At 42.2% G+C, this 22826-nt stretch overlaps 1 protein-coding gene across 2 annotated transcripts in view; it reads left to right on the forward strand.

Moving 5' to 3' along the window:
- Positions 1 to 84: 84 nt before the first annotated feature.
- Positions 85 to 22826, forward strand: part of LOC145399973 (uncharacterized) — a 58064-nt gene continuing 35322 nt past the window's right edge. Inside the window, exons 1-4 of one of the 2 annotated variants that reach the window (XM_080272469.1) lie at positions 85 to 137; positions 5903 to 6021; positions 6981 to 7200; positions 16530 to 17105. In XM_080272469.1, coding sequence (XP_080128595.1) covers positions 7005 to 7200; positions 16530 to 17105 — 772 coding nt within the window. In that variant the 5' untranslated portion in view covers positions 85 to 137; positions 5903 to 6021; positions 6981 to 7004. Of the gene's footprint in view, positions 138 to 5134; positions 5139 to 5902; positions 6022 to 6980; positions 7201 to 16529; positions 17106 to 22826 lie in introns of those variants that run through there. The other variant, XM_080272471.1, reaches the window with a different exon arrangement.

Raw genomic sequence — 22826 nt, forward strand, 5'->3', positions numbered from 1 at the left:
TTGTAAGTTGTAGCACAAATTTCTTGCCTGAACTGTTGACGCTGTATCAAAACAATGTACACGTGGTTTGAGCAAATTGAGCATCGGAGTGAATATTTGATGTAGTGGACGAGAAGGCCAGGGCACTCTGCATATCGGTAATACTAATAACAGCTCACACACACCACAAAGCCAGCCAGAAGACAGGGCGTGTGTGCTGGGCAATCTCCAGGCCCTGTCTTCCCCCTTACTATTTTTTAAATCAGCCCACACCCCTCTGACCGGGCTGATGTATGGCACAACCTGCACTGTAGGTGCAGGAAATCTTTAAACGAAGAAACCGCGCAACAATTTTGAAAATATTACCAAATCACCTCCAGAAAATGTTACAAAGTGTATCGTATATGGAAGAATTGGCTTTTTTGCGGGTGGGGGCTGTGAGATTAGGTTAGGATAGGATAGGGTTGGGTAGGGTAGAGCAGGTTGGATAGGATAGGCTGGGTTGGGTAGGATTGGGTTAGGGTTGCATAAAAGCTAAGTTTGTCAGATTAGGTTAGGTTAAATGTCAAACTGCAGGAGAGCTCCTGCACAGATAATTTACATTTGGACTTTGTTTCTCATTCAGCCTTAATATAATTGGCATCATAGTGATGGATTTAGAAAGTTGTCATAATTTTAAGTGAAGTGTGAAACTCCAGGAGAGCTCCCGTACAGATAATTTACATTTACACTTTGTTTCCCATTCAGCCTTAATGTAATTGGCATCATAGTGATGGATTTAGAAAGTTGTCGTACTGTAATGTGTTATTTTGAAGATTTCAAATACAGTATACAGTCATCAGTTTTACATGCAAATTTTGGCGATTGGCAGCCAGCCATTTTGAGCTTTCAGGATGATTTGGCTTCATGGTCAGTTCATTACTAATAGTTTCTTTCGTGCCAACCAAACGAAGTATGACAACCTAACCTAAAGACCTAATCTGACTGAAATTTTTACATTACCTCACCCCTGTTATTTTGATTTTTTTTTTTTTTTCAAATTAAAAATTTCCTTGTGTTTCCCATTTGCTAGTGACAGCAGGCAAACAGTTAGCTCTTAGCGTGCCCAGGGTGAGGCAGATTATGGTGACTGGCTGACGGATTAGTCATGTTTTTTTCAATTCCTCACCGTCCAACCTTGCTGTACATTCGCTGACTTCACCTCTCTCAAAGACCATCACTTTACTCTTCCTGACATTCACCTTTAGATTCCGTTTCTTACACACTCTCCCAAACTCATCCACCAAGCCTTGCAGCTTCCTTCGTCTTCACTCAACAGCACAGTATCATCTGCAAACAACAGTACAGGGAGTTTCCAAACACTATCCTCTCTCACCAGGGCCACTCCAACATCCACTACTCTACCTTGTATTGTACCTCTTTTATTACCCCATCCATGTACAGATTGAACAACCTTGGAGACATGACACATCCCTGTTTCAACCCAACCTTCAAAGAGAAAAATTCACTTAGTTCCCCATCCACACGCACTGCAGCCTTAGCACCATCGTACATACTCTTCACAGCATTCAACAACTTCCCATCTACTCCATAAATTCTTAATACTTTCCACAATCCTTGTCTATCCACCCTGTCATATGCTTTCTCGAAATACATGAAAGCCGCATACAACTTCTTTCCCTTCTCTAGAAACTTTTCCACTAAAGATCTAAGAATGAATATCTGATCTACACAACCTCTTCCTTTCCTAAAGCCTCTCTGTTCTTCTCCAACTAATTCCTCTGTTATTTCCCTAACTCTGTCAATAAGTATCCTACCATACACTTTTCCTGTTATACTAAGAAGACAAATGCCCCTATGATTACCACACACTTCTTTTTCTCCTTTTCCTTTGTACAAGGGAATAATTATACCTGACTTCCAATCCTCCGGGACTGTACCTTCCTCCCAGGCCAATCTGCACATCTTCCACATCCATTCTACTACTATCTCTACCTCATGCTTCAACATTTCACCACACACTCCATTAATTCCTGGGGCTTTCCCCAATTAAACTTTCTTCATTGCTTCCACAACTTCTATCCTACTGATGTCTTCCTGTCTTCTCACCTCCCTCCTTCTCCCAGCCATTCCCCAGCCACTTATACTCACATCACTTTCATCCTCTTTGTTCAACAATTCCTTAAAATGTTCTCTCCATCTGCTCACTTTTTCTTCCTTCTCCACTAGTAATCTACCATTTTTATCATTCACTCCCCTGCTAACTTCACTTCCACCCTGTCTTACTCTCATCACCTCTTTCCAGAACATTTTCTTACATTCCCTCCACTTTACATTCAAATTCCTTCCAAATTCCTCATCCACTCTCTTCTTACTCTCTCTTACTAAACTTTTCACGTCTCTCTTTCTTTTTACATATAACTCTCTCTTCCGCCTCTCAACTTCTTCCACGCCCCTATGTCTCATCCATTCATTGTATGCTTTCTTCTTTTGTGCCACAGCCTGTCTCACCTCTTCTTTCCACCACGCTGTTCCTTGCACCCCCGTCCATCTTCTCTTCATCCCACACACCACATCACATGCTGCACATATTTCTTCTGTAAATATCCTGCACACATTCCACATCCCCCATCTGCTCCAATTCATATTTGTCCAATCGTTCCTCCACTTCTCTCTTATATTCTGCCATTTTCTCATCCTCTTGTAGCCTTTCCACTCATACTTATTAAAAAAAAAAAAAAAAAATCTTACGGACAAAGTCAATGGGATCCTTTCCTACTCACTTACCTTACCCGATTCAGTGCGACTGAATACCGAATCGGCACTTTTCACCGGAAAATATTTTAATTTTTTTCGCCACAGTGGCTTATACACACCTAATCATCTGAAATGCGCTGAAAAAATTGTACTTAATATAACTTTATTAAAAAATTAGGTTTCAGAGCTAAGTTGTGCCAATGTTAGCAGATATTTCCCCTTCAGAGTGTCAGCACACCTTGACAGACGTCCACTTTGCATAAATATTTATTTTGAGTGCAAAAATAATGTATCTGCATTGTAAATTGATATTTATACAAAACAAAGTCCGTCAAGGCGAGTTGTTAGGCTAGAGGCAAAACACTTCTGCTAACTAAGAAATTTATGCTCTGAATCCTGATTTTCTATTAATAATTAAATTAAGCACAAATTTTTGATTGAATTTCAAATAATTTGGTATGCAAACTTATATGGTGATAAAGAATAAAATATTTTCCAGTTACAAGTGCCAGTTTTGTATAAGATCGAGGTCACGTTTGATGATTGCGTGTTTGTATCTCGGTCAGCTGATGAGTGGTTGGCTCACCTTGCGGTGTTCCATTCCTTGTTCATTTTCCTCTCTTTGCTCAGCTTTTTGATCTTCTTCTATCATACCCTCCACATTCTCGTCAACAACTGTCTGAACAACTATTCTTAGGGTTGTAGCTAGCAAAATACCACTATTGTGTCAGTTATTATTGTTGTTATTGTGTCATTATTTTATATACTGTGTATGTTAGTTATGTTGGTATTGGTAGCCTACATTTCAGAATTCTCTAGAGTATTGGAATACCTGTAATTGCCAGACAATATTGGAGAATTCAGACAAAGTATGGTAATAGTCCGGGGAGTGGTATGTGGGGCCAGACTTTTGCAGTTCCCAGACTTTTGGGGTTCCCAGACTAGTCTTCCCCCCTTTTAGTCCAGGAAATCGAGGGTTGAGTGCACTTCTGAAAATGAAGATAATGGAGAGTCCTAGAAGGTATGATTAAGGAAAGAGTGAATATTGATGAGATGTAAGATGGGTTTATACCAGGCAAAGAGACCACTGATGCCATATTCATTGTCAGACAGCTTCAAGAAGATCATAGTAGGTCCGAAAGGGAGTTGTACTTTTTTTTTTTTGTTGATTTGAAGAAGGCCTTTGACAGAGTCTGTAGGGAGGTGATGAAGTGGGCAATGAGAAAGCTTGGGATCGATTTGTGGCTGGTTAAAGTGGTAATGGCTATGAATGTGGGTGCTTGCACTCAGGTGCCAGGTGAGAGTGAATGGAGATATAAGTGATGAGTTTTCTCTGAGTGTTCACATGCATCAGGAGTCAGTCTTGAGCCCCTTATTTTTTGTTGTGGTGCTTGAAGCTCTTTCACATGATGTCAGAAATGGGAGGTGTTGTACGGTATGCTAATGACTTGGTGTTGATTGCAGAGAATGTAATAGAGGCAGAGGAAAAATTTAGGTAGTGGAAAGTCTGAATGAAGCACAAGGGTTTGAGAATAAATGTGGATAAAACATATCAGTAAGTAATGATATCTAGGGCTAATGGCAGCACTGTCAAAGCAGAGCGAGAGTGACCATGTGCAGTTTGCCACAAGGGTGCGGGAAGTAACATGTATTGTGCAGTACAGTATTTATGATAAGTTGATGCATTAGAGATGTAGTGGTATTGGGGGCAGACTATGAGATACTGCTGATTTCTTGTGTACCATGTGTTAGGAAGAGCATGTAGAAATTGTCAAGTGTGAAAGGACTGATCTTGCTGGTGTCTTTTGAATGTGTGGAAGAGTTTAGTTGTTGGGGGACATATTATATGCTAAAGGTAGGGCTAGAGCTAGCTCAGTGGCTAGAATAAAGCGTGGTTGGAGGAAGTTCAGGGAGTTGTTGTTTCTCCAGACACCGAGAGGGCCCTCTGTACATGCTAAGGGATCTCTGTATGCGGCATGTGTTAGATGTGTAGTGCTGTTTGGTAGTCAGACCTGGGCAGCAAAGGAAAAGGATATTTGTACACTTAAATGTGCAGAAACAGCAGTGATAATGTGGATGTGTAGTGTGGCTTTGAATGCGAGGTCTGAGGGTGTTACGTTAACAATGGATGTGGTGGGAGGAAGGTTGGGGCTGGAGTGTATTGGTGTTGTGATGAAGAGAGGTAGAATGAGATGGTTTGGGCATGTTGAGAGGATGGAGGATGACATTTGGGATGAGGAAGGAGAGAAACGTGAATATCAGGGATAGGATTGCGAGAGGAGACTAAAAAGACCTGGGACGAGGTCATTGAGTGTGACCTCAGGAATGAAGTACTGAATAGGGAGGCGTCCATTGATCGAGCAGCTTGGAGAACCACCATTAAGCGACCAGGGCCGATGCGTGTAAGCATGTTGGAACCTTTATAAACCATACGACACGATACAAGCGTTGTATTCACCATGAAAGATCCACTGCTGACATACTCAGTCTTATTACTCATAGAATCTATCGTTCATAAAACCAACATAGAAAAATCCATGCAGTAGCCATTGCTATTTCTAAAGTTTTTGACAGTGTGTCATGATTCCATGTTACCCAAATTCCTTTCCTATAGGCTGTCATCTTTTGTTCCACCTGTCTTATATTTAAGCAAGATAAAGATAAGAGCAAAGGTATATGCTGTATATTCAAATTCCCATTCATTTGATGCAGGTGTGCCACAAGAATCAGTTTGGGCTCCAATCATGTTCATCATTCATATTAATGATCCCATTCCCTCATATGCAGATGATTCACCTTCGGCAGTTCCTTTATGCATGACCACCCATTTGCAAAGTTTAATACCCTGTAGTGTAATTAACACTCAACTCAGCTTAACAGTCTCCATGAATCAAGACTTATCTAAGACCACTTAATGGGGACAAAATTATAATGTCTCATTTAATGGTAGAAAAGCAAAAAATATAAATTTCCATATAATCTTCAATGCAACCAATTTTCCTATCTCTAACAGCATTGAATTTCTTGGTGTTTCGCTTATCAGTACCCTTAGTTGGGCCTTTCACGTTAGATCACTTGCTAATCCCCCCCCCCAAATATATATAGTATATATACTGTATATATATATATATGTCGTAGAGTCCATTACGTCATCATTGACAAGCAGTTATCTCTAACTTACAGGAGTCGTGTGTGCTTTCAGCTGATTATTGCTCATCCTTTTGGAGTGGATGTGAGGAGGTTGCACTAAAACACCAGGACAAGATTCAAAACAAAGCAGTACAAGTAAGAATATTTAATAATCCAGCAATTACAAATGAACTACCTCCCCTATAGGTGAGAAGGAATATTCCCACCCTTGCATTATATTACAGTTAGTTTTATGGTAAGTGCTCAGTTGAAGTTGCATTCATTTACCATCTCTCCATGCCTTCCCCCATACTGCACAGGCATCTGTAGCACTCATGATGTTACCATCACACTGCCATATTGCAGAACTTCTGTGTATCAGAATTCCCTCATTTTCCAAGTTGCTTCTCTTTGTAATTTGTCTTCCCAGAAAAGTTTCCTCTAAAATTTCAACCTACAGTAATTCAAGTCCAAGAGGATACCTGTAGCCTAATCTGGTGTATGGATTTTTTTCTTTTTTTCTGTACTTACCCAGTAATGTCGAGAGAATAAATAAATAAAGTCACATTTCACTGTTTTGAAAACTTTCATTCCTTCATTCTTTCCTCTTTCTTCTGCCTGTGGGTGACTCTACACTGAGTGACAAGCCAAATGGTTTCCTGTACACGAGAAAACCATTTACTATGCTGGGTAGTAACTATATAACCAAATTTTGGCGCCTGGTGGTTTATTGGGTAATTACCGGGTATTGTGCTCCAATTGGATTGAGTTGGTGAAGGTTTATATCCAAGGGGTGGTTGGGGCTTATTGCTTACGTATTGCCACTCAGGGATGAATGAGGCTGGTCACTCTCATCTTAAATGTCAGGACCAACTGCCTAGCCCCGGGCTCCTATGCTCCTCGTGGGGCAACGTAGGATTGGATGATGGATGGATGGATGGATGAAAGACATTTATAGTGGGAGCTGTTAAATCATACAGTATATATTGTTTCAGTTCTTTGATGTTTCAGTCCCATTAGTAGCTGTCATCTTTTGTGTTTCAGCCTTTATTGTTCACAAAATGAAGATGCCTTTGAGAAGGTTGCTTTAGTACAGTACTGATTTTGTGTTTCAGTTGTTGGTGCCCACTGCCCACATTATGAAGATGCCAGTGAGAAGATTGTATGTTGGAGGCTTGAGCCATAAAGTGGACAGACAAGAGATTGGCTCAAAATTTTCTGATTATGGAACAGTATGTAATGTTGACCTAAAGGAAAAAACAGATGTTGATGGAAAAGTAATTGTAAGATTTGCATATGTTAACTTGGAGGCTGACTCATCCCAGGTAGAAAAATGTAAGTATTGATATCCCATCTCATATTTCTATAATGGTATATGATTATTTTGCATTTTGTAATAGTAGAGTACATTATGTACTACAGAAAGTTAACTATACTCTAAGGCCTTATTATTACCAGTAATCCCTCTCCCTGTAAAACAACTAGTTAACTCAAAAACAAAGGACCACCCCATATGGGATTATGGCATCTGGCTACAGATAGATAGAGTATGGTATGAATTTGTTAAACATTTTTTTTTTTTTTTTTTTTTTCATGATTACATATGAATTAATGGTACACATAAAGCAGAGGGAAGAAACTGGTAAAAGACTGTTTTGCTTGGACAGTTTAGTGACATGGAGAGAAAGTTCTAAAAAAAGTTGGTGAAATTACTGACAAAGTTGGAAAAGATGTACTAGGCCAAGAAAAAGAGGGATATGGTGAGTGAGTACTATAACTTATGGTATATGAAAAAGCAAGGTAAGGAACTTAATGAAATTTCACAGCTGACAAGGACTTCTGATGGCTGAATGAAATACAGTATACACAGAAAACCATTTTATATATTTACTGTGTTTATTTTTAAAAGGCTTGAGAGAAGGACTGTAAGATATCAGTGACATTTATGGTGTTGGAAATACCATACGAATGCAGCAAGGTAGAGAGGGAGAATGGAAAGTTTGTATTTGTGTGGTGTACCGTAAATGATAATCTGTCGAGTACACCCATACCCCGATTTCCGACGCATCGATAACTGACAATTCGCTAGACCGATCAAAAAAATGGGGAAACATTCCCACAATCCGAACAGCCATCGATTTGTTAGTCTGAACACTCCACCCCTTCCAGGTTTGAGATGAGCATGTCTGAACGGTATGTGGTGGTGCACACGGCTTTCCCTGTCCTCCCTTCATCCCTATTCTTCTCCTCCCATCCCTCCTTCATCCCTCACCATATTCAGCACTGCCAGGAAAGCCTCCCTTTCCATCCCTCCGCCTTCCCCCACTCCCGATTGTCTTAACTCCCTGTCCCCCTACCCTCCCCCACCCCAGCTTGTCCCCTGTGTGTGTGTGTGTGTGTGTGTGTGTGTGTGTGTGTGTGTGTGTGTGTGTGTGTGTGTGTGTGTGTGTGTGTGTGTGTGTTTACCTAGTTGTGATACCAGTATGCAGGAAATGAGCTATGCTTGTGGGGTTCTCTCTCCATTTCTCAATAAGACAAATTTTGCTTTGAAACTCCTGTAAGTTTTTAGACTGGATGTCCTGGTTATTCCACAGGTCTGTGCATCTCTATGAAAAACTATATTTCGTGATATCCTTTTTTAGTTTCATTCTGTGCCCTCTTGTTACTCTCCCATCCTCTACAAACAGATATCTGTCAATTTTTTCTACTCCCATCATGGCCTTGAACACTGCAATCATGTCGCCTCTCTCTCTCCATTCTTCTGAGGTAGGCAGATCCAGCTTTTTCAGCCTTTCCTGAATGACATATCTGCCAGGCTAGGGACCATCTTGGTTGCTGTTCTTTGTATTCTCTCGATCTTGTTGTATCATTCTTTTTATGTGGGGACCATACTACTGCCGCTTATCCAGCCTGGGGCGGATCATGGCCACTGTTTATTTTTTCATCATCTCATCCATGTAACGAAATGCTACTCTTATGCTAGTCAAGAGATTATACGTCTCTCTAAGTATCTTGTTGATGTGTTTTTCGAGTGACAAATTATCTTGGACCAGCACTCCTAAGTCCTTCTCCTTTCTTGCTTTTGTGAGTGGATCATTACCCATCATATAATTTAGTGATTGTCTCTTGGTACTTTTACCCTTTTCCAATATTTTACTTTTTTTTTGCACTGAACTTCATTTCCTACATCCGGCTCCACTGATTATCCTATCCAGGTCCTCCTGCAGATTTTTTTTTTTTTTCTGAATGTCATTTCCCACATCTGGCTCCACTCATTATCCTATCCAGGTCCTCCTGCAGCATTTTACAGTCTTCTTAAACTTCTGCTTTCGTCTTGATCTTTGCATTATCAGCAAACAGACTTGCATAACTGTTTATTCCATCAACGTTTACCTAAATCAGGAACATCATGAGCGCTAACACCGAGTCCTGTGGGACTCCACTTGTTACTTCCCTCCATCCAGATATCCTGTCCTTTATTACTGACCTCATTTGTCTGTCTCACAAGAAGTCTCCCATCCACTCCAAGAGGTTCCCCTTCAGTCCTCCTATGTGTTCCAGTTTCCACATTAATTGCTTGTGGGGTACCTTGTCAAAGGCTTTCTCCAAATCAAAATGCATACAATCTGCCCAACTCTCTCTCTCTTGTAGCACGTCAGTTGCCCATGAATAGAAGCTCAACAGAATGGAAACACATGACCTTCCTTTTCTAAATCCAAACTGACTTTCTGCCAAAATGTCCATCTCCTCCACATATTTTATCCATCCGTCTTTCATGATTCTCTCACACAATTTTGTGACCAAGCTGGTCAGGGACACTGGTCTATAATTCAGGGGTTCTTCCTTGTTCCCTCCCTTATAAATTGGTATCCCATTGGCCCACTTCCATTCCTGAGGTACTTTCCCGTCTTCCAGAGAACATACAATTAAACTGTGAATTTTCTCCGCCAGTTGTTCTCTGCATTCCTTTAGTATCTGAATAGAGATCCTGTCTGGTCTGGGGCCTTCCTTACATCTTGAGTTTCCAGTAATTTGTACAGTTCTTGCACATCAACTTTTACATCTTTTAACACTACATTTCTAGTCCTTCCATCCTCCACAAAATCACTTTCTCTAGTGAAGACTAATTGGAAGTATTTGTTCATCATTTCAGCATGCATAACCGCATCTTTATAGACATTTCCTTCTGCTTGCAGCTTGTCCTCCACAAAATCACTTTCTCTAGTGAAGTGTAATTGGAAGTATTTGTTCATTATTTCAGCTTGCGTAACTGCATCTTTAGAGACATTTCCTTCTACTTGCAGTTTGTTGATTCCCTCCTTTTGTTTCAGTTTGCCACTAACAAACCTGTATAATAATTTAGGTTCTTTCTTTCATTTGTCAGTTGAATCTTTTTCAAAGTTTATTTCCTCCTTTATGTATCCTTGTATATTCATTTCTAGTTCTTTTATATTCTTCCTTTGTTCTGTTATTACCTCTCTTTCTGCATTTGTTCCATGCCTTATCCCTTTCTCTTTTTGTGTTGGGGAGAGCAGGTGGAGATTGTCAGGTGTGAAAAGGATTGAACTTGCTGGTGAGTCTCTTGAGTGTGTGGGAGAGTTTTGTTATTTGGGAGACATGTTATGTGCTGGAGGTGGGGCTGGAGTTAGGTTTGTGGCTAGGGTGAGGAGTGATTGGAAGAAGTTCAGGGAGCTGTTGCCTCTCCTGACATTGAGAGGGCACTCCCTGTGTGCTAAGGGATCTCTGTATGCAGCGTGTGTTAGGAGTGTAATGCTGTATGGTAGTGAGACCTGGACAGTAAAGGAAGAGGATATTTGCAGGCTCAGACATACAGAAATAACGATGATTAGGTGGATGTGCAGTGCGTCACTGAATGCAAGTCCTGGGGGGGCTAGGTTTACGATGGAAGAGTCGAGAGGTAGGATGGGACTGGAGTGTATTGGTGTTGTGATGGGGAGAGGCCGAGTGAGGTGGTTTAGGCATGTGGAGATGATGGGAGATGATAATTGGGTGCAGAAAGTGAAAAGTGTTAATATTGAGGGTGGGGTTGCAAGGAGAAGAGCAAAACAGATCTGAGACGAGGTCATTAAGAGGGACCTCAGGATTAAGAGACTGAACAGGGAGGCTGCCAGAGATCAAGCAGCATGGAGAGCTGCCATTAGGTGACCAAGGCTGATGCATGCAAGCATATTGGAGCCTTCAAAAACGAAAACAAAACTTTTTTTTTGAACCAGTCATTTCACCAGTTCTTTTTCCCACTAACTTTTGGCACATACTTTACCACACCTGTATTATAGTAGTCTAGAAAGATATCCCACTTCTTCTGCATCTCTCGTTTCCCTGAGTTCTCACCAATCCGCTTCTTCAAAAAATTTTCTCAATCCTGTAAAGTTTGCTTTCCCAAAGTTGTATCTTCCATGCCTGTATAGCTCATCTTTTGTCTCCCAATTACCTTCTATCGTTTGGATCTGTCCCTGCATGATTACTTTTTCCTATAGGACACAGATATTTCAGTTGCATCAGGTTCTTTGGTTAGAATTAAATCGAGTCTTGTGGGTGTGTCATCACCTCTAAATCTTGTCTTTTCTTTGACCCTCTGGATCATTACATAATCTGTTGCTATATTTAACAGTATACTGTCCCACGAATCTTCACTACTCCCTGGGTCCCACTCTTCCCAGCTTACCTCTTTACAATTAAAGTCACCCATCAGGATAATGTTTCTTTACTCAGTTGCTTTGTGTAGGTATCTAGCCATGTCTGACAACATTTCCAAATATTCTGCTTCATTCCATGTCCTTGTCTTGGGGGGGACATATGCTATTGCGATGTCTCTTGCCTTTCCCTCTGGTTTCTAATATCATGTTTATCATGTTTAATTACATATAAGTCTGGGGGAAATAGCAGTCAGATAGATTATTTTCTGGTTAGGAGGGCTGATAGGAAGTTACTGAGGGATGTTAAAGTTATAGGAAGTGAGGAGTGTGTGCAGCAGCACAAACTGTTGATTTGTGATATGGTGCTTAAAGAACGAGTGATGAAAAATAGGACTTATGTACCTGGGAGGAAAATATGGAAGCTGAAAAACCAAGTAGTAAGGGATGCCTTCTATAGCGAGTTGAGGAGAGTGGTGGCTGAACAGGGAGCTGTAGACAGAGGCGTTAATGAACAGTACAGAGCCCTCAAGAACAATCTCTTGAGAGTTACTGATGTAACATGCGGTTGGACAAGAGGACCACCAAGACATAAAGTAACTTGGTGGTGAGATGACGGTGTACAAGCTGCAGTTAAGGAGAAAAGAAGGCTTTTCCAGGAATGGAAGAAGGGTGGTAGCTAGGAGGAATACTTGGCTGCCAAGCGTAGGGCTAGAAGAGAGGTATACAGGGCGAGGTCTGAGTCACAAGGACTTTACTTGCTAACCTAAATCATGGGGAAAGGAAAAATATGATATTTAAGGTGGCAAATCAGATAAAGAGGGATAATCGGGATATTATAGGTGAGCAGTGTGTGAAGAATGATGAAGGAAGGCTAGTGGTGAACAGCGAGGATATTAAAAATGCATGGAGAGAGCATTATAGCCGGTTGTTGAATGAGGAGTTTGACTGGGACAGGGAAAGTTTGGAGCCAGCAGATCCAGTGTTTGGCCCTTGGCCTTTAATTGATGCTGCTACTGTGAGTGAGGCAATAGGCAGGATGAAGGTGGGGAAGGCAGCAGGTGTGTCTGGGTTGACTGCCGAGATGTTGAAGGCCTCAGGAGATATAGGGGTGAGTTTAGTCCCTGACCTGATAAATATGAGAGATTTATGAGTGTGTTGTCCCAGATGATTGGCTGAAGAGTGTAATTGTAAATGTGTATAAAGGGAAGGGTGATGCCCTGGAAAGAGGAAATTATAGAGGTATAAAGCTTTTAAATCAGATAATGAAGGTATTGGAGAGAGTTTTAGAAGGTATGATTAGAGAAAGAGTGAATATTGATGAGATGCAGTTTGGGTTTATGCCAGGTAGGGGGACAGGTAGGGGACCACTGATGCTATATTCATTGTTCAACAGCTTCAGGAAAAATATATTGGTAGGAGAAGGGATCTGTATTTTGTTTTTGTTGATTTGGAAAAGGCCTCTGACAGAGTTCCTTGAGGGGTGGTGAAATGGGCAATGAGAAAGCTTGGCTTGGAGGAGTGGCTGGTTAGGGTGGTTATGGCTATGTACGTGGGTGCTCGCACCCAGGTAAGAGTGAATGGAGATTTGAGTGATGAGTTTTCCGTGAATGTTGGTGTGCATCAGGGGTCAGTCTTGAGTCCCATGTTGTTTATCATGGTACTTGAAGCCCTTTCACGTGACTTTAGAAACGGACTCCCATGGGAGATGTTGTATGCTGATGATTTAGTGTTGATTGCAGAGAACTAAAGGGAGGCAGAGGAAAGGTTTAGGAAGTGGATAGATGGTATGGGGCACAAGGGCTTAAGGGTAAATGCTGATAAAACAAAAGTGATGATATCTAGAGTTGGTGGCGGTACTGTCAAAGACGAGGGAGAGTGGCCATGTGCTGTTTGCCACAAGGGCATGGAAAGTAATTCTATCTTGTGCGGTGTTTGTGATAAATGGGTGCACAAGAGATGTAGTGGTATCAGAGGTAGACTGCGAGATAATGCTGATTTTATGTGTACGGCGTGTCGGGGAGAGCAGGTGGAGATTGTCAGGCATGAAAGGATTGAACTTGCAGGTGAATCTTTTGAGTGTGTGGAAGAGTTTTGTTATTTGGGAAACATGTTGTGTGCTGGAGGTGGGGCTGGAGCTAGCTCTGTGGCTAGGGTGAGAAGTGGTTTGAAGAAGTTCAGGGAACTCTTGCCTCTTCTGACATCGAGAGGGCTCTCCCTACGTGCTAAGGGGTCTTTGTATGCAGCATGTGTTAGGAATGTAATGCTGTATGGTAGTGAGACCTGGGCAGTAAAGAAGGAGGATATTCGCCGGCTCAGACGTACAGAAATGACAATGATTAGGTGGATGTGTAGTGCATCCCTGTGTGCAAGGCCTGGGGGGGCTGGGTTTACAATGGAAGAGTTGAGAGGTAGGATGGGACTGGAGTGTATTGGTGTTGTGATAAGGAGAGGTAGATTGAGATGGTTTGGACATGTGGAGAAGATGGAGGATGATAATTGGGTGAGGAAGGTGATAAGTGTTATTATTGGGGGTGGGGTTATGAGGGGTAGCCTGAGAAAGACATGGGATGAGGTCATTAAGTGTGACCTCAGGTTAAGGACTTGAACAGGGAGGCTACAATGGATCGTGCAGCATGGAAAGCCGCCATTAGGTGACCAAGGCTGATGCATGCAAGCATGTTGGAGCCTTTAAAAAAAAAAAAAACATCACTTCAGCCTTATCATCTCCCATTTCCACATTATCCACATTTACGTTGTTTTTCGCTGCTGTCATCATGCCTCCTCCCATTTTTTCCTTTCTATCTCCTCTCCATAGTTTGTATTTCCCATATCCCATTTGGATTTCAATATTTTCTCTTAGCTTGGTCTCTACAAAGCACCTAATGTCTGGCTCATTTACACCCAAGAAATCGTCTATTTCCAGCCATGCTGAGATTAGACCTACTACATTAGCGTTTGCCACTTTCAATCTTTTTGCATTGTTTTTTATTATGTCTGTTCTCCCTCTCTCCTTCGATACCACTTCCTCAATTTCTGATCCATAAGTGTCCAATAGAACTCTGTCTTCTCTTCCTCATTTTTTTTTTTTTTTTTTTTTTTTTTAAGCTTCCTAAACAAGGTCCTTTAATTTAGCTCTCTCTTCCTCATTTTCATATCTACTTATCCAGATATTTTTTATTCCGTCCTTATCTGCTAGTTTCCAAGTCTTGTTGATTATTTTGTTTACCATGACTCGAGATTGAAATTTTACTCTTAGTGGCCATGCCTCTCCCTCCACATAATTATTTTCCCAACATAAACATTTCTTCAATCTCCTCATGGGCTTCATCATTTCCTTCCATAACTATTGACACTATTTCCTTTTCTCTTCTTAGCTCTCTTCCATTTCTCTTTATGACCACACTGACATAGGTTTCTCTTTAAAACCTGAGATAATCACGCATTTTTTTTTTGTCTGCTGCATCGCTGACAGGTGATTATTTACCCTTTATTACCCTAACCACTTCCTTCTCTACCTTTTCCTGGTTTTCTTTCCTCTGTTGTTCTATAATCTCCTTTAGATTTATATTCCCATCCTGAATTCTTTTGCACCCCTTATTCATCCTTTATTTCCTCAATGTACATGTGTGTTTGTGAGAGAGAGAGAGAGAGAGAGTGAGTCACTGAGAGTGAGTCAGTGAGAGTGAATGAGACAATGAGTGGAGAATGAGCCAGTGAGAGTGAGTGAGAGAGTGCATTAGTGAGAGTGACAGTGAGAGTGAGTGAAGGAGTGAATCAGAAATGGTGAGTGAGAGGGTGAGTCTGTGAGAGTGAGTGAAAGAGTGACTCAATGAGAATGAGTGAGTGAGTGAGACTGAGTTAAAAGTGTTCTGCTTTGTCTCATTCTGTAAGGTTTTCTTCGGTCTCTTTGAATCCTACCTCACCTCCCCCTAAGGAGTTGGAAAGGAGGTCTCGATGAGGATGAGGATGTTTAACTTCGTAGTTAGCAGAATGTCAGTATCTGACAGGTGTACTGATATATGAAGTGCATCTGCAGAGAATAATACAGTTAAGAGAAGGTGGAGAGATATGGTGGATGAGTGTGTGAGGAAGAGAGGTTTGGAAATTGGTGAGACTAGGGAACTGACGAGAGATTGAGCTAGCTGGATGAATGTTGTGAGGAGAAGTGCATGATCAGGGATTTGGCACCCCTTTTTAACGTGGCAGCGTCCGGATTGACTCAATCGGATACGTTTATGTGAAGCTACAGAACGTAGTGAATGTTTTTTGGCATGTCCGATAGAGCCAGGATTCCTGGGGCTTGAATGATGAGTGAATGAAAGCGTGGCTCATTGGATTGGGCAAATTTGGGCTGTCTGGACATTGCTGCTCCTCACCCTGCCCGAGGGTGGGAAAGGAGGACCAGATGATGATGATGATGAAGAAAAATGTATTAATAAAGTGGAGGCAGGATTCTGAAAGCTTGAATGATGTTTGAATGACTGTGTGGCTTATATCACTGGACATACTGTTGATAGTTTTCCCACATTTGTAGTTTCTCTTTCCCTATTTCAGAATCCTGCCGTTCCCCATCATTGGAGGCGATAAGGGTTGGGATGATGATGAAAGGATTGTTGAATAAGAATAGTTATTTAGTTTGTAATTACATACCTGTACACCTGGTATGTATATATACAGTACTGCATATTGCTATAGTTCTCTTCCTATTTCTCCTATCTTTCCTGTCACTTATTATTCCTTTTCTTTCCTTTACAGGTGGCTTTACATTGAGTGACAAGCCAAATGGTTTCCTGTAAGCCAAGAAACCATTTACAACGATGGGTGGTAACCATATAACCAAACCATACGTGCTCCCTACGTGTCAACAAGTGGGTTGGTGGAGGGTTGGTGCCCCTCCCTGTAAAACAACTATCTCAGTGTCAAATGGCCACCCTTTACAGGATTATGGTGTCTGGCAATAGATAGATAGATAGTATACAGTAATTAATAGTTTTTTTTTTTTTTCAGGCATTAGACAGTTGAATGGAGCTTCCTGGTTAGGTTCACAGTTAAAGGTGGAGCCTGCAAAAGAAAGTTTTCTGGACCGTCTTAAAAGAGAAAGAGCTTCCCAGCCGCCTACCCAGTATTCAGTTCCTGAAGAAAAACTAAACAAAAAAGAGGCCAGTGGCTCAGCTTCTATTAAAAGTGATGTGTGGAAGGTGGAAGAAAAACCAAGCAAGAAGAAAAAAGGCCTGCAGAGTTATGAAGAATCTCGAGTGAAAGATTCAATTCTAGAAGAAGTATATTCTGATACTAAAATAAAGAAGAGATCTCGAGAGAAATCTTCTGCAAATGACACAGACTCATCTACTACACATTCACCAAAGAAAAAGAAAAAGAATTATGTGGAAGAAGAAATACTCTCAAGCTTCAAAAACTTCAGCTCTGTGTGGGCTGATTCTGATGAGGATGAACCAAGCAAGGGACCTAAGGAGAAGAAGTCAAGGTCACATGTCACTAGGGAGAATGACAGTGATTTCAGTTCTGTGGACAAACAGCAGAAACTATCAGCATCCCTCAAGGCATCTAATGTTAAATTGAAAGGTAATGTTGCTCACTGATAGAATTTTACAGTTGGATCCCAGGTTACAGTACAATATGTCATATTACCTTTGAAGATCATTCATCTTATTAGCATGGGTAGCTAGGTCTTTTTCATTTGATATACGTTCCCCATGTGTCATGACCATGAAAGGAACTCATCCCACACCTTCCTCAAATTGCTTCTGAAAATTTCTTCTTTCACATTCACACCTGTGAACCTCTTCACCCAATTATCCCTTTCCCTTCTCTCAACGTGTCCAGACCATCATAACCTTCCAATCTGCATCATCTCTCAAACATTTCTTATGCCACATGACTCTTGCAGCACATTATTCTCAGTTCTGTCACTCACTGAGACCCTGTGTATGCATTTCAACATTATCATTTCCATGTATTCCAATCTGGTTATATCTTCTCTCCCATTCTAAGTCTCACAGCTAAGTAACGTAATACTTCTCACATGTTTGGTTGATAATACCAAATTCATGAAAAGAGAGAGATTTCATACTCATGAGAGGCAACAGTTCCTTGAATTGTCCGGCTCCCATTCTGGTTCTGTGTACAATAAACAGACATTATTTAGCAGTAACCTTTTGTGTCCTGTTGACTATGACTATTTATTCCATTATAAAGCGTTACTGGAAGGGCTTGGAAGAAGTTTAAAGAATTGTTACCCATCCTGACATGCTGAGTATTCTCAGTGTCTTTTTAAGGGAAAGAATTGATGGAGTGTGTGGTGAAATGCTTAGGTATGGGGGTGAGATTGTTGTGGAGTGGATATGGAAGTTGTGTAGATTGGCTTGGGAAGAGGGAAGGGTTCCAGAGGACTGGAAATCAGGTATAATTGTTCCTCTGTACAAAGGAAAAGGGGAGAGAGAAGTATGTGGTAACCATAGGGGTATTTGCCTTCTTAGTGTGACTGGTAAAATATATGGTAGAATACTCGTTGATAGGGTTAGGCATATGACAGAGGAGCTAGTTGGAGAAGAACAAGGGGGATTTAGGAAGGGAAAAGGGTGTGTAGATCAGATATTTGTTCTAAGATGTTTAGTGGAGAAGTATCTAGAGAAGGGAAGGAAAGTGTACGCTGCCTTCATGGACTTGGAGAAAGCTTATGACAGAATAGATAGGAAAGGTATGTGGAAGGTATTAAGAATATATGGAGTGGAGGGGAAATTGTTGAGTGCTGTGAAGAGTATGTACGAGGGAGCTAGGGCTACGGTGCGAGTGGATGGTGAGCTGAGTGAGTTCTTTGATCTCAATGTGGGACTGAAACAGGGGTGTGTAATGTCTCCATGACTGTTTAATATATATATGGATGGGGTTGTAAAGGAGGTACAAGGTAGGGCAGTGGATGTGGGGGTGGCCCTAATGAATGAGGGTGAGATTTGGAAGCTTCCGGTGTTGCTGTTTGCTGATGATACAGTATTGTTGAGTGAAGATGAATGGGAGTTGCAAGGTTTGGTGAATGAATTTGGGACAGTGTGTAGGAGGAGGAAGCTGAAAGTTAATGTAAACAAAAGTAAAGTTATGGTCTTTGAGAGGAATGAAGTCACAGAGTGTGCAGTGAGGTTGGATGGTGAGGATATGGAGAATGTGAGTGCATTCAAGTACTTGGGTAGTGTGATGAGTAAGGATGGAACTTTGGGGGATGAAGTACGTGAAAGGGTACAGCAGGGAAGGAAGGTTGTTGGCACACTGAAAGCAGTGATGAGAAATAGGGAGGTGAGTATGGAAGTTAAGAAGTCACTGCATGATGGTATTGTGATCCCTACCCTGACGTATGGAAGCGAGGCGTGGACCTTGCAAGAGGGGAACAAGTCAAGAGTGAGAGCAGTGGAAATGAGTTACTTGAGAGGAGCATGTGGACTGACGTGGAGGGACAGGTTGACCAATGAAGAAGTGAAGGAACGTTGTGGGGTAGATGTGGATGTGGTTGAAAAGATTAGGAGAAATACACTGAGGTGGTTTGGACATGTGGAGAGGATGGAGAATGAAAGACTGACTAAGAGGGTGTATGTAGGTGAGGTGGAGGGAGGGAGAGGGAGGGGTAGACCGAGGATGAGGTGGAGGGATGGAGTTGAGAGGTATATGAGGGGGGGGGTGAGTTGGGGGGAGGGGAGTCAAATGGTGGGTGACAGAGTGACTTGGAGGCGTTTTGTCTGCGGCCACCCTTTGCGGGATTAGGGCGTCGGGCTATAGATAGATAGATAGATAGATTTTGTGCCTGTATAGTGTTATATTGTATGACAGTGAAACATAGGTGTAAAAGAGGAGGATATAGTGAGACTGGAATGAAACAGCAGGAGAATGGCTCATTAAATATATCGAGTAAAGCTTTGTGTTGGGACATCCTTGAAGAGCTGAGAGGAGGAATGGGAGTGTAAACCATCAGGAAGAAATAGAAAGGAATTAGTTAGTTTGGACATGTTGAGAGGATGGACCAAGAGGGCTGAGTGAGGGGGTGTAGAAACACAGAGGCCATGGATGGAAAAGTAGATTGAGGAGAACATGGGACAAGGTTATACGTGCTGACCTTAGATATAATGTTATTGCTAGAGAGCTGGTGCAGAACTGCAGGGTAGCAGAATGCTATAAGCTGAACCTGTCTGACCTGTGTTACATGGATAACAAAATTTTCATTCATTCTTTCATCATCTGATTCTGTGTTGCTCCATGAAGCGCATAGGGGCCCGGGGTTAGGCATGTTGGTCCAGACATTTAAGAATAGAGTGACCAGCCTCATTCATCCTTGAGTGGCATTACATGAACACTAACCCCAACAACCCCATGGTTATAAACCTGCACCAGCTCATTCTGATTAGAACGCCGTAATTGCCCACTAAACCACAGGGCACCATAATCAGGTTATATGGTTACCACCCAGCCTAGTAAATGGTTTCCAGGTGTACAGGAAACCATTTGGCTTGTCACTTAGTGTAGAGTCACCCATAGATAGAAGGAAGAGGAAAGAATGAGAGAGGGAAAGACAGAAGAGGGAGGATGGAAAAGAAGGAAAGAAGAGGGGAAAGGGCAGACACCCAAGAGCAGCACTACATTGAGTGAGAGGATGGTGAATGCCCCCACCAACCAAAAACTGAAATTAATCATGATGATAGTGGTAGGTGGGGGCTCTCACCATCCACTCACTGAATGTAGTGCTGCTTTGGGTGTCTGCCCATTCCTCTCTTCCTTCCTTCCTCTTTTGTCTTTCTTTTCTTCATTCTTTCCTCTTTCTTCTGCCTACGGGTGACTGTACACTCCCTTTTCTGTCGTTCTTTCCTTCATTCTTTCCTCTTCCTTCTGCCTGTGGGTGACTGTACACTGAGTAACAAGCCAAATGGTTTCCTTTACACCAGGTAACCATTTACTATGCTGGGAGGTAACCATACAACCAAATTATGGCACCTGGTGGTTTAGTGGGTAATTAAGACCTTCCAGTCGAATTGAGCCTGTGTAGGTTTATATCCAGGGGGTGGTTGGGGTTTACTGCTAACATTACGTCACTCGTGGATGAGTGAGACTGGTCACTCTCATCTAAAATGTCAGGACCAATTTGCTTAGCCCTGGGCTTCTATGCTCCTCGTGGGGTGGCATAGCCTAGGATTAGATGATGATGGTAGCAATTGGTAAACATCCTGCATGGGTACTAAGTACATTAAAAAAAAAAAAAGTTATTTTAGTGAAATATAAGAAATTGTTTTTTGCCATCATTGACCAAAAGGCATTTGACAAGTGTTAAGAATACAGTGGAATCACCTAAATCACAGACTTATGAGACTGGATACGTGCCGCCGTTTGTACTGAACACATGCTGCGGTTTGAGAATTTCGCGATTTAGAAATAACTAACAGGATAAATTACTTACGAGTCTGTCATTTCGGTGGCAGGTGGGGGTGCTCACCATTTGCTCACTTGAAGTAGTGCTGCTTTGGATGTCTGCCCTTTCCTTTCTTCATTCCTTCCTCTTCTGTCTTTCTTTCCTTCACTCTTTCCCTGCCCTTTCCTCTCCATCCATCTTTCCTTCCATTCTCTTCTGTCTTTCCTTCACTCTTTCCTCTTCCTTCTGCCTACAGGTGACTTTGCACTCCCTCTTCTGTCTTTCTTTCCTTCACTTTTTCCTCTTCCTTCTGCCTATAGGTGACTCTACACTGAATGACAAGCCAACTGGTTTCCTGTACACCTGGAAACCACTTACTACACTGGGTGGTAACCATATAACCAAATTATGGCGCCTGGTGGTTTAGTGGGTAATTAAGGCACTGCAGTCAGATTGAGCCAGTGTAGGTTTATATCAAAGGGGTGGTTGGGGTTTATTGCTCACCTTATGCCACTCAGAGATGAGTGAGGCTGGTCACTCTCTTCTTAAATGTCAGGACCGACTTGCCTCACCCTGGGCTTCTACACTCCTCATGGGGCAACGTAGGATTGGATGATGGATGAATGAATGGAGTCTGTCATTTTGGAAATGTTGCCCCCCCCTTACCCCCAAACCGACATCAAACTGGTCACTGGTTAGGTGCATCAGAACTTTCTCTTCAATATGGCAAGAAAAAAAAATAAATTTTCGAAACTTCAAAAAATGGCCCCAGCGTCGGCCTGGTGTACACTGAAAATTCTGGGCCTTTGGCCACGGAGGGGTTAAGAGGAGCCTGTGGAGTCACATGGAGAGACAGGCTGACAAATGAGGATATAAAGGAGCATTGTGGTATGGATGTGGATGTGATAGGAAACGTTAGAAGGAACACGCTGAGTGGTTCGGCCATGTGGAGATGATGGAGGGTGAGAGTCTGATGAGGAGAGTGTATGTGACTGGTGGAGGGGGAGATGGAGGGGGAGGCCGAGAATGAGATGGAGGGTTGGAGTGGAGAGGTATATGAGAGAAGGGAGTGTGAGTTGGAAGCAGGGCAGTGAAATGGCGGAGGACAGGGTGACGTGCAGGCAATTTGTTTGTGACCACCCCGTACGGGATTAAGGCATCTGGCAATAGATAGATAGATGGATTTAATGTCCTTATGAATGGTTTGATTGTGCTGCACTAACACTGATGGACTTTCTGTGAGACTTTTCCTACTCTCATGTGATCCACCAAGAAGGAAATAATGGGATATTAAGGTGAAGAAAGCAAGCTGGTCTGCGAGTGAGTGGGATGAATGTCGTTGGCTTTGCTATGCAAGTTTTATTTGGCCCACATCCACATAGGGAGGTAAGCCTAGATAATATCATGATGGAAACCACTTTACCACAATTACTGATATCAAGAAGAACAACAGTCTTTACACTTAACCAAAACTCCATCAGAGTTAAAAACCACAGGCAAAATAAGTTGTTGTTGTTGTTGTTGATGATGATCTCCCAAGTGGTCTGACCGAACCACCCCCATCCTCCTCTGGGAAATAGTGGCCCCATAGGGCCGCCCAGGTGACCGATGCCAATCCCAGGCTAAAGCGAGGAGGATGGAACCCGCTGGGGAGATGAGGGCATGAGTGTTTGATCTCGTGGCCAAGTGCCACGAGCCCCAGTCTACGTTACCACCACAAGGGTGGGGCCGCACTCACATCAGACTCGCCCTGAAGGAACCAAAAAGTGGAGGGAATGACATGCACATTACGGGGAACTTGGGCACCCCTCTTGTGCTGCGGGTTTAATGCACATGCCAACGGTTTAAGTCCAACATGTTACCACATCATACTGTAACATGTTCACTGGACATACAACAGT

Source organism: Coenobita brevimanus, chromosome 51, assembly GCF_032717465.1.
Source record: "Coenobita brevimanus isolate Jiangsu-jjx chromosome 51, ASM3271746v2, whole genome shotgun sequence".
Lineage (NCBI taxonomy): Eukaryota > Metazoa > Arthropoda > Malacostraca > Decapoda > Coenobitidae > Coenobita > Coenobita brevimanus.